This window comes from Macrobrachium rosenbergii, chromosome 56 (assembly GCF_040412425.1).
Source record: "Macrobrachium rosenbergii isolate ZJJX-2024 chromosome 56, ASM4041242v1, whole genome shotgun sequence".
NCBI classification, from domain to species: Eukaryota; Metazoa; Arthropoda; class Malacostraca; order Decapoda; family Palaemonidae; genus Macrobrachium; species Macrobrachium rosenbergii.
The window spans coordinates 19,582,843-19,595,167 of NC_089796.1; the positions used below are offsets into that span (position 1 = coordinate 19,582,843).

The 12,325-nt window shown below is 38.2% G+C and overlaps 1 protein-coding gene and 2 non-coding genes across 3 annotated transcripts in view; 2 read left to right on the forward strand and 1 right to left on the reverse strand.

Annotated features, from left to right (window-relative positions):
• Window positions 1-284: 284 nt before the first annotated feature.
• LOC136836773 (U1 spliceosomal RNA) lies at window positions 285-447 on the reverse strand. The gene has a single exon (XR_010852475.1). It is a non-coding gene; the product is annotated as a U1 spliceosomal RNA (small nuclear RNA).
• Window positions 448-1,439: 992 nt separating this feature from the next.
• Window positions 1,440-1,602, forward strand: LOC136836768 (U1 spliceosomal RNA). Its single transcript, XR_010852470.1, has one exon. It is a non-coding gene; the product is annotated as a U1 spliceosomal RNA (small nuclear RNA).
• Window positions 1,603-10,534: 8,932 nt separating this feature from the next.
• l(2)dtl (lethal-(2)-denticleless) overlaps window positions 10,535-12,325 on the forward strand; it is a 43,290-nt gene continuing 41,499 nt past the window's right edge. Inside the window, exon 1 of the mRNA XM_067100513.1 lies at window positions 10,535-10,691. Within this exon, the coding sequence (XP_066956614.1) occupies window positions 10,628-10,691 (64 nt within the window). The 5' untranslated portion in view covers window positions 10,535-10,627. The remainder of the gene's footprint in view (window positions 10,692-12,325) is intronic.

Consider the following 12,325-nt stretch of genomic DNA (forward strand, 5'->3'; position numbering starts at 1 on the left):
ACAGTAAACATATGACAGTGTGTAAACAACATCTGTAAATAACTATTATGCATTACTGTAACAGTCGTTATACCTTTCCCCATCCTAACAAGTTACAGTCTGCAACACTAAAGACAATTTAAAATTTTTTAACATGTCTTACATATACACCAAGTTGGAGTCATAGTAAACAACTGATTTATTTTCAAGCAATACTCCTCTTCGGATTCTGTAATCACTTTCTCCTGTGTACATTGCATAGGCTAACTTTGTATTAAATGTTCTTGTATGAATGAAGTGTTGGAAGGGGGATAGCGCGAACGCAGTCCCCCGCTACCAAAAATTGCGCACCCGAGTTGACCACATTTGGGTCAATCGCAAGGGTCAGCACCACCGGAGTGCAATGGTGAGCCTCACCTTGGGGGAACCGCCTTCGTGATCACGGTGTCCCCTGTGCCAGGTAAGTATGCTTCTCATCCACCGAACTGAACCCTAGCTAACATGTTCTGAGGACATGTAGCTTGCGAATGAAGTTTTTATACAAGGGAAATCTTTTCATTGGTGTACACTACAGCATTATCTTAATGTCCAATATTCAGATAACTTTATATTCAAAGTAACAAATTAGAATAACTGGAAGAGCGTATTAGAACATCAAACTTGCCTGTACTACAGTGACTTCCTTGAGATATAAAGACTGTTCTAAGAACGAGCTGCTAGCATAAGGCTGGGTTAACCCAAAACAGTCAATGCTTAATATATTGTTTCATATCAGATATTGTTCAGGTTGTGTTAAATGTTTTCAGTGCATTAAAATTTTAGTCACAGGTCACATAAGTTTAACAATATGCTCTCTCTCTCTCTCTCTCTCTCTCTCTCTCTCTCTCTCTCTCTCTCTCTCTCTCTCTCTCTCTCTCGTGTTTCAGCGTTAGGGTGATATTTCAGTTAGCACTGGTACGGTTTGATTTATTAGAAAGAATCCTTTTGCTGTAGTGTGTACATGCCCTTTGCTGCTGGCACTTTTATAAATAGAATTTCATGGACGACCCATTCTGCATTCATGAAAGTGACTCTGGCATGTGACAAAGATGGTGTTAAAAGCAAAATTATTCACTGCTAATGGAAAAATCAGAAATCTTGCAAGACTATTCAAAACATGAGAGAAAGAGAGAGCTCTTTGACTGTCAAATCTTATGATAAAAATTCTGGTCGGGTCCAGTAAATAGCTGTCCAGAGTAATCACAAGACTCGGTAGCATTGTAATAGTGCTAATTTTAATTCTCCAATGCAATTTTCCAATGACTCTAATGATTTTTAAATTTCAAATGGTTTAATTATTTATTGTGAAGGCAAAGCGTTGGTGTATCTTATTCAAAAGAAAATCTTTGTATAAAAACTTCTTCGCAAGCTACATGTCCTCAGAACATGTTAACTAGGGTTCAGTTCGGTGGCTGAGAAGCATACTTACCTGGCACAGGGGACACCGTGATCACGAAGGCGGTTCCCCCAAGGTGAGGCTCACCATTGCACTCCGGTGGTGCTGACCCTTGCGATTGACCCAAATGTGGTCAACTCGGGTGCGCAATTTTTGGTAGTGGGGGACTGCGTTCGCGCTATCCCCCTACAAATGTCTGTGAGAATAAAATTAATGTGATGTATATGTTAGCCATAAGGTATTGGACAAATTTTGGTGATAGAAAATTTAAAAAACTACTCATTATGAAAGATTTATAAGAACCTCTTAAGTAGCAGCTACGGTCTATTGGGGCAATCCTGGCTTCGGCCAGTTTTCTAGTCAGAACCTACCACTAGATGGCAGTAAGCTCTTGACAAGAAAATTGATGGAGGTACACACACAACAAAAATGGCGACGAGATGAAAAGTAATATATGTCACAAAATTTTAGCAGTCATTTTTTACACATTTCTGATTTCAGTTTCGGCGTGGCAGAACAGCGCTTCGCGCTTTATCCGCATTTTGAATGACTCCTGGCAAGCACGTATGTTCTGGCAAGCGATAATATTGTGCTTCCCCCGGGGGTTACAGAGGATGAAATTTGACCCCTAACCTCTAGTTATCAACAATTTACTATCCTAACCAGGAGAATCCTACCATACTCCCCTTATATTATATATGTAACTTGCAGTTACTAAACTATTGATGATACCTATTAATAAGAATATAAAACATATTGCATAAGCTGATTCATCAGTTGTGGAATGACTGGGGCAGTTACTTTTGTACTAAGCTTCCTTAGTAAGTCATAAGCCCTGAGATTGTGTGGCTCCGTAGCTCTTCATTGGGCGAGTCAGTAGAGTTGTGGCCTAGCATTTGTTAGGCCTGAATTCGACTCTCTGGCTGGCTAATGAAGAGTTAGAGGAATTTATTTCTGGTGATAGAAATTCATTTCTCACTATAATATGGTTCGGATTCTACAATAAGCTGTAGGTCCCGTTGCTAAGTAACCAATTGGTTCTTAGCCACGTTAAATAAGTCTAATCCTTCGGGCCAGCCCTAGGAGAGCTGTTAATCAGCTCAGTGGTCTGGTAAAACTAAGGTATACTTTTTTGTGTGTGGCTCCGTAAAAAGCCAGAAAATTAACAATATCTGCAAAGAGGTAACATTGGAGATAAGAGCTGGAATAAAAATAGATAATACTATCCTAGTAGAAGGTAACTAATGATGTACATTCTGCAGGTTATAGAGCTTTCCAACACTAGATTGTTAGTCCTGCAAAAAAAATTTCCTGGTCAGTATTATCCCCGTAAGGGGGTAGTGCCGTCAGTGCACCTCACGCATGGTGCACTGTAGGCATTAATTAAGGTTCTTTGCAACAGTCCCTTCGGCTCCTTTCATTCTTCTTACTGTACCTCCGTTCATATTCTTTCTTCATACTGTAACTCCATTCGTATTCTTTCTTCTATCTTACTTTCCACCCTCTTCTAACAATTGTTTCATAGTGCAACTGCGAGGTGTTTCTCCTGTTACACCTTTGTAACCTTTTACTCTCAATTTTCCTTTCAGTGCTGAATGACGTACTAGGTCCCAGCGCTTGGCCTTTGGCCCTAAATTTTATATTCTATTCTATTCTATTCTGTACAGAATTATGGGTATTTGCACTCAATCAGTGCCTCAAAAATGATGGTGTATTTGTTTTGCCAGGAGTTGACCCTTCTCTGTTAGCATTGGTTGCTAGCATCCAGAAATATTCATGTCTTTCCTAGGTGTTGATAACCGTTGTTGTTGTGACTCCAGTCACAAAATCAATAAGCTGATCTTGTGTGGGTTTCATTTGTTCATGGCAAATCCATCAGTCGTGAGTGCAGTGGCGTAGCTGGCATTCCATCAGGCTGGGGGAGCCTAGGTGGGGCAAAGATATTTTTTTGGGGGCCAAAGAAAATTACACAAAACTTATGTACTAATTCTGTAATTAGTAAAATAGACTATTTTCGAATGTATATATCCATGTGAATGAAGGAAAATAATAGTATTAGTAATTAGTAAACCTGTAGTTGAAATTATTGGGATCAATTTTCAATTAATTTTCAACTCTTACTATATGCAAATGTATCAGATTCAACACTGTCCTAATTTCTATTATCAAGTTCCAATTTTCAACTGTAGTATAATATCCTTGTCATGTAAATATATCAAAATAGTGCATCAATAACACAAAAGACTTATGACCCTCAAAAATGTCCTCAAAATTTCAGCTTATCGCATTCCTTCATCTCCTCTCTCTGGAAATTAACTCTAAGCAGCAGTAGCAAATGCCATTGCACTTATTCAAAACTGTAACTATAGTTTCAGTCACTTAATACATAAGTTGATAACATCAAGTTGGAGTTCCTCGTTGGGCGAGTAGGTAGAGTTGTTGCCTAGCACTCGCTAGGCCCGAGTTCGAGTCTCCAGCCGGCTAATGAAGAATTAGAGGAATTTATTTCTGGTGATAGAAATTCATTTCTCGCTATAATGTGGTTTGGATTCCACAATAAGCTGTAGGTCCCATTGCTAGGTAACCAATTGGTTCTTAGCAACGTAAAATAAGTCTAATACTTCCGGCAGCCCTAGGAGAGCTCAGTGGTCTGGTAAAACTAAGGTATACTTAACATCAAGTTGGATCAAAATGTCATGAAGAAACATGTCATTTGTGTTAAAAAGCTATAACTATAATTCCGCATTTGACCACCAAAGGGTTAAGGTTTAGCTACGAAGGGAATTTCAACTTGGGGGGCTAGTGGAGGGGCCAAGCATCTGACTGCCCCCGGCCCAACCCCTATAGCGACGCTAATGCGTGAAGGGTCCAAATTGTAGTTGCAGCATTCCTGGACACTAATTCTGAAGTGTCCAGCTACTGAAGAGGTAACAGAGTGAGGACCAGTGGTTGTAGGTAAGAACCTAAACTTACTAGCGGATCCAGGATGGGGGCCACCTGGGCACGTGCCCCACATGAAAAATAATGACAAAATAATAATATTGAAGGTTTAGATAATAATAACATAAAATGAGAAATATAAAAATGGAAACAAATAAAAAATTATTATAGAAATTATAAAATTTTGAGAAAAAATAATAATCGTAATGATAATAATAATGGATTCGGTATTTCCTGATAAAACAGGCGATTGCTGTCCATTTCTTACGTTCTACTTAAATACTGAATGATATGCTAAAGAAAAGACATTATATACAGTATATGTGTGTGTGTATATGTGTATATATATATATATATATATATATATTATAATATGAAAATTGGTGCTCCCCCCAATGAAATTTTTCTGGATCCGATAGTACCTATGATTACCTGCTAGCTATACTTCCAGCTTTCAGCTTACATGCATGTCATATGGTTCTTTCTTTCATTGTTTTTGTTCTTTTTCTTTTGTGAGTTTAAACTTTTTCTTTGAAGTAAGTAATGAACACTTACTGGCAGTTTGTTCATAATGTGCAGGCAGTTTGCTCATGGTGCCATATAAACACATGAGATGATTTCTTGTCACTGTGCTATAATTGTCTTAATTCCGTTTTTTTTATGGTACCGTGTGATTAATTCAGTAAAGTATTTCACCTTTTACGTGCAGCCCAAGCTCTCCTGCCACACCGGTTTATAGGCAGTCATTAAACACCCTTTCGATCACTTGCTTGTGCATCACCAATGTCACATGATCCATGTGGTCTCAAATGGGGGAAGGGGAAGTTATATAGGAAATGCCTTAAGTACAATGATTTATTGTCGAGATTTGATCTGCTTTTGATACAGCGTGTAGATGGAAGAGTGGTGTCTCAAACAATGTGGTTTAGGTAACTGATGCTGCTGTTGCACAAATATATTATCGAGAGGATGCTCCAAGATTGCCTGTTGGCCTTACAATTAAATCCGGTGTGATAGGTGAGCCTGGGCTGTGCAGCAAAAAGTAATTAGCATAAGAAAATGGAAAATAACAGCTACAGCACAATGGCAATGAATAAGCTTATATATTTACAGTGTCCAACGAAAAAATTTCTTGTAAAATAATGTCTTTTAATTACTCAAAGTTTAGGAAAATGTTTAATTAAGCTTGGCCAAGTAAAAAGAACGAAAATGCTGAAAGAAAGAACCCTGTAAATATGAATACTTGTAAATCGAAACCTGGAAGCATAGCCAAGGGACAATTCTTGCTGAGCACACACAAGTGAGGCAAACAACCACCTTTTTAGTAGCTGAAAGATTTCAGAGTTAGTGTTTCTGGGAATAGTGTGACCCTAATTTGGACAATTCGTGATTGATGGATTTGATATGAACAATTGAAAACCATATAAGATCAGCTCACTGATTTTAGAATATTATTTGCCAATTTTCAAAATGCAATGGAGGAGCACAGCAAAAGTTACCAGCACCTAGGAAGGACGTGAAGACTTAAAAAAAAAAAAAAAAAGGCAAAGAAAATGGTTTAGTTGTAAGGAATCACACCTGCTTCTATGCAACGTGGACAGTTTTACAATTCTGTAAGTGTCTGAATTTGTAAAATGTAGGAAATGAAAACTGTGGTAATGGGAAATACGTGACTGTTTGACATTGTAGTTGAATGTATATGGTGATAGTTCATGGAAGTCAATGTTGTTTTGACAACGACGTATTTGCCAGTTCCACTCAATTACCAAGCTGTGTGTTCTCATTGCTGATATGGTGCCAGGTCATGAGAAATAGGGGCAGAAACAAAGGATGTGAGCATATTTTTTAAAAATGCAGAAGAGATATGGTGATGTCATCCAACATAGAGAAAATTACATGGTAAATATGACGTAAATATAAACAGTGGTGTTCAAAAAATAAGGGAGATAAACAGATGAAAAAATGATACAAGGTAAGAAACTGTATGAAGATAATTGGTTCGAAAATTTGTATCCTATTGATCAGACATAGTCATGCAAATAGATGTCAATGAATGTTGTACTGTACATTCGTGCATTTATTAATCGCATGGTTCGATACGTGTTTTTCATTGTTAGGTTCCCAATTGATCAGTTTTTTTGTCTTTTTCTTTTTCTTATAATTATAGTTTTGGAAAAGTATAAATACATATTTTTCAGTGGACAGTTTACAAAAATGCAAAGTTGAGTTTGAATGAAATAATTTGGTACATGCCGCATGCATTTTTTCCACCTTTAGTTGTAAACTCCATTCATCGTTCTTTGTTGCAGGTTCGTTGTAGTTGGGTATAGAATTTGCTGCCCAAATCTGGTGTGTTGGGTAGAGTTTCCTCGTCCCACGGGCAGAAGCCTTGTTAATTCTTTGCCTGGATGACTGGCATCATTGGGTGGGAAGGAATAACTTGGTGCACTGATGGTTTTGCCAAAAACCGCATAAGGGGAGGAGGATCTAAGGTAGTTATGCCAAGCCTCTTGGTTAGGACCGTTGCACATGGTGATGATGCCTCTTTGAGGGGTCAGCGGGTTTTTTCCGTGGTGCCAATGACGGCGTAGTTTTATGGTGTGTGTGGGTACCCTGGGTGTCTGTAATAGATGGTGTATGTCCATAGGTCCTGCTTGTGATATGGGCGGTTCCTTGGGGCCATGGAGAGGGGCGGCCCATTTGGAAGGTCATGTGCAGGAGGCGACGGTAGAGATTTCCATGAGCAGCCTGTAGTCTCTAAGGAAGTTGGTGCTGAGTAGAGGCATCTGAATGTTGGTGACCTTTATTTTCTTCCCATTATGTGAAGGGTGAGGTTCCTACGGCTCTGTGATGTTATGGGGCAACTACTGGCAGCCATTATGTGTAGCTGAGTGGTGGGCGTTGATGGTTGACTTTTAAAGTAGTAATGTCTATTTGAATGTTCCTGTATCCATCCAGGGGTACAGCTCTTGGCTGTCTTTCCAGACTTATAGTAGTAAAAACACAATACTTGGGACTGGCAGTGCCCCCACTGTCAGGTTTTGTGCAGCCATGTTTATGCGATGTTGGCTTCTCTTGTTTAATAATTGTCATGGGCAGTATATTGCAAGGCCCTCAGCCCTCAGCAACCATCCGCCTTGGAGGTACCTTCAGCATTGGGGAGTACTGCTCAGACATTGATAGGGAGATGGGTCAGCCAAATCTCCCTGGTGAGGCCAACCTTCTTTGGCTTGCCTCCATGTTGAGCTCTGGTAGTGTAAGGAGGGTCTGAAACTCGTCCCAGAAAGCCTTTTCTGATATGTCCCCCATTGGTGTGTTGAAATTGAGAGCTTGATGGCACAGGTGGGCAGCAGCAAGGAGAACTCTGTGAGTAAAAATTGGTGAAGTTCTTTTTAGGTGATCCTTTGCCCTTCAGCATCAAGCTAGTGTGTCTGAGAACGTTCGAGGAAGAAGTCTTTTTATTTTTTTTGGGGGGGGGGATGTGACATTTGGGTAGAACTGTATCTCTGCTCTCAGGAACCAGAAAGATGGTTTGATCACTAAGAGGGCAGACAGAAACTTTATATGTTTATGTTTGCGCACACTATGTCCAATGACGTCTGGTGTGTGATTTATGGAACTATTGCTGAGCAGTGGATTCACCCATATTTAGTCCATCAGTACCCTGGGTTTGGTGTGAGAACTGATTTTTATATCTACCATGCTGCAGAAATAATCTTTTTAACTCTCGTGAGGGAGAGCTAGCTAGGGTTTGAGCACCATATTTAGACTCAGTGACTGTTTCAGTAGGCAGGAGTGTATTTTGTCTGTTAGTCTCCAGGAGTATTTTGCGAGTACCATGATATTGTCAATGATTTGGAGGAAAACCAAGAGCATTTCAGGGAAAGCAGGTCAGAGCAAAACTGCTGTAATTAGCCCATTAGTGGCTGGTATTGCCTGGTAGGAAATAGCTGGGAACCATGTTGTCTCCTTGTTTGCTTCAAGGGGTCACCAATGTAAAGGTAAGTCACACACACACAGGATGTCCTAAATAATTTATACTTAGTTGTTGTCAAGATTTGATCTGCTTTTGATAGTGTGTGAATGGAAACATGGTGTCTCAGGTCATGTTGTTCAGGTGGTGTCAGTGACTCACGTGCTTGTGGTCAAGAGAGTGCTTCATGATTGCCTGCCAACCCTATCTGTTAAATCCATTGTGGCTGTTGGAGGGTAGGCCACACAGTATCATTGGTGTTTTCAAGTGATGAACTTTTTCAAATGTTAGTGATCATATTAATTCAAGTATTGCCTGGTATTTAAAAACAAGGATAGGTATCTTTCACCTATGTTTACTGTGTAGCCTATGAAGTATTTTGTTACTTGTATATTACAGTATTAACATATTTTTATGTACAGTATATCTTTGGTATTAAATAAGCTTGTTTGTTGCCTTTAGTTACCACCCTTCATTAAACTTATAATATTCTCTTTCAACATTACAAAAGAAAAGAGATAAAACCTATAAACTACATGAGAGCCCTTTCTACATAAACGCATTGAGAAAGTATGATAGATGACAGAAGGATGTGAAGGTGAAGAACATAATTGTTTTAGACATAGAAGACGGAATGTGGATCTAGTATTTGTTATTAAACAGTCTTGTTAGAAGTTGGAAATTAAAGGTTAAAAAGCCGTGTGTAGCATTCAAGACATAGAAAAATCTAGTAGTAGGATTGATAGGGAAGCAACTTGGAGGATGTTGAGAATGTACAGTATAGAAGGTAAGGTATTAAAATAAAGTTTTTATGATGGAAGAAAAATATGTTTGAGAATTTGTAGGTGGGAGAGTGGTTTGGTGTGAAAATGGGAATGATACAAAGATGTATTATATCTCCACGGTGGTTTGGTGTCTTTATGGATGCAAGAAGTCAGAGTAGGGACATTATGCTTGTTGGATAAGAAAATGGGTTATGAGTGGCATTGTGGTATGACTGATGTCTCTAGATAACACAGTGTTGATTGGGGATAGCGAAGAAAACTGCATAGACTAATGAAAGAGTTTGAAAGTGTTCACAAGACGAGAAGGATGAGATTAGTGCAAGCAAAACCAAGGTTATAAGGGCAGATGGAAACCAAAAAGATTTAGCAGTTAATGTTAGAATGGATGGTTCAAGAGCGGAACTAGTAGATTCTCATAAGAATTTGGAGGAAGGTAGTATTAGAAGATGCAAGTTACAGAATAGGTGAAGCAATGAGGGTAGCGCAATGCTGGCAAAAGATTTGGTTAAAGTTTGGGGTAGATGTGGTAGTCAAGGTTGGAATGAATGGATTTTTAGGCCATCTCTCCATTATGGAAGTGAAGTGTGGATGAGGAGAATGAAAGAAGAGAGTGGAAGTGGTAGAGAGAAACATTTGTGTAATATATATGGTAGGCTATATGAAGAATCGAAAGAGTATAGGGGAGAAATGTGGAGATGTGCCAATAAAGTGGTCAAAAGGTTATCATGTTAAAGGACAGATCAGAATGGGTTGAGGCGCTTTGGAATAATGATAGGTTGGTGAAAAGTATACTGTTTGAAAGCATGGGAAGGGAGGATGAGAGGAAACCTAGAAACTGTAGGATGGGCACTGTGAAAGAGGTACAGGAAAGGAGGGGCCTTAAATATTACTGAAGTGATGGGGCGCATGCAAAATAGAGTAAATATCTGTGTGTGTGTGTGTGTGTGTAGTTGGCCTCAACATGATGCTGATAAGTCTTCTGTGTTGGTGTGTGAAACAGCAGATGGTGAAGTTTTCTGCACATGGGTTCACCTCCAAACGATTGAGCAGTAAGTGTTCTCTTTTAATAGCAACAGTCTAGTATATATATATATATATATATATATATATATATATATATATATATATATATACATACACGTGATTAGATTATCAGCTCTTTGTGTTAAATACACGGAAGTTCTTGGCACTTTGTAGTTTCTTAAACTTCCCTTGGCTTAAATACAGGAAGTTCTTGGCACTTTGTAGTTTCTTAAGCTTCTCTTGGCTTCAGCTGATTATAATTATATATATATATATATATATATATATATATATATATATATATATATATATATATATATATATATTTGTTTAATCAATACTAGAGGTATTTGCCTTTGAAACTGTTGTGGCAGCCGTAACTGCAGATCAAAATAACGCAGAAGGTTAAAGGCGGAGCAAAGAAGAAGAGTTCGCTGCTTTCTGCAGTTCCTGAACTACGTATTGTCACTGATACATTTTCGGTGACTCACGATGCCTGTAGAAGCCAAAAGTCACGTTATTCAAGAACTTTTCTCCAGAGATATATTGTATTCACGTAAGTAGAGGACGAGGGGATGCCGGAATTTGAAAAAGGTCGTCTTGATAACGTTAGAATGGGGAGTTATCCGATGCGAATGTTTTCATAGGCCTTAATGTGCTGCCCTGAACCCTAGGCCCAGTCTCTCTGTTTACGTTCAGCCAAGAGTTGTTGAGAATTTTTAGAATTAGACTCTAACGTAATTTAGAATCGTAAACACAGTCTATGACAGCCTAGGCCTAAATATAAAAAAAAACGTTTTGTGTCCTGAGTAGATCTAATGCAGCCCACTCCAAAGACGCTTGGTGGTCGCCTGTGAGTAAGCGATCATCAGGTGGGCATTGCGGGAGGGAAAATGGTCAACTTACATTTTCACAAATGCTTAGGCATAAGAATTCATTAAAATGGAGTGTGGTTTTACATTGCTGTTTCTTTTTGTGACTGCTTGATACTGTGGAAATAGGCCTATTATGCCCGGCTTAGGCTGAGTTGGGAATACTTTATTTTTCTCATTTTTTATTAATATTGTAATTATGCCTATGCTAGGTCTAGAATTTTTTTATTTTTTGCAAATTATGAGAAAGATGATGCCGCTTGCCAGCTGTGATAACTTCGATATTTCTTAATAAAAATAAACAATATTGAAGTTATAATCAATCAATCTTAATAAACAAAAATGATGGGCACGTTAGGCTATTAATGAGTGAGATAATGGAGTTTAATGTAGCCTAGGTAATCCTAGGCTATTTGTACACATCTTTGAGATTGTGTTAGAAGTTGTAGACATACGAAGTACATGCTCAGTCTCTCCCTTAGAGTTTCATAAACTTTTCATACTCCATTAGCTACATATGGCTGTCTATGCACAATTGTTATAATAGCCAACAGCTGCCAAACACTGTATCAGATTCCATCGTCTGCGGAAAATTTACTCCGTGACTCTTTAGACCTAACCCCAGTAATTAGGTATGCTCACTTATAATTATACACATGCTAAAAGTTTTAACTAGAAACTCTCAATTTGATAGTACATGTTGATATGAAGGGAAATAACTAATATATCTTCCCCTCCCTGCACTTTCCGCACAACAGGTAACTGATAAAACATCATAAGTGGACTTTCATGATTGAGTGCCAGGTTTGATTAAACTTGGGTATCACAATATTGAACTTACAAAATTGGTTAATATAGTAATCTAATCTCTTGAATTTATTGTTGTCTAAAGCTTGCTCATACATGTATGTACAAGTGTAATTTGGATATCGAGACTAAATGTTAAACATAACATTCTTAGACAAGGGTAATGGATTAAAATATTGCTCATGTATGTGTAATAAATTGATTGTAGTTATCAAAATGTGGCAATGAAGAAAATGGTTTTCATATATTTATTTTCTGTTTCTGTAGATCCAATAAGAAATCTTGGTGAAACATTTGGTATGTTTTTTTTTTTAGAGCTACTTTATGAAAATGGTTTTCTTGTATTTTCTATAGTTGATAGCAGCTGGTTATGTGGCATTTGTTGATGGGCTTTCATAGCAATGCAGTCTACTCATATTTTCTGACACCCACTTTTCCTTCCTTGTCAGTACTCAGCAATGTAAATGTCATTCTCAAAGCGCGATAGTTTAAGTCAACACAAATTTCAAAG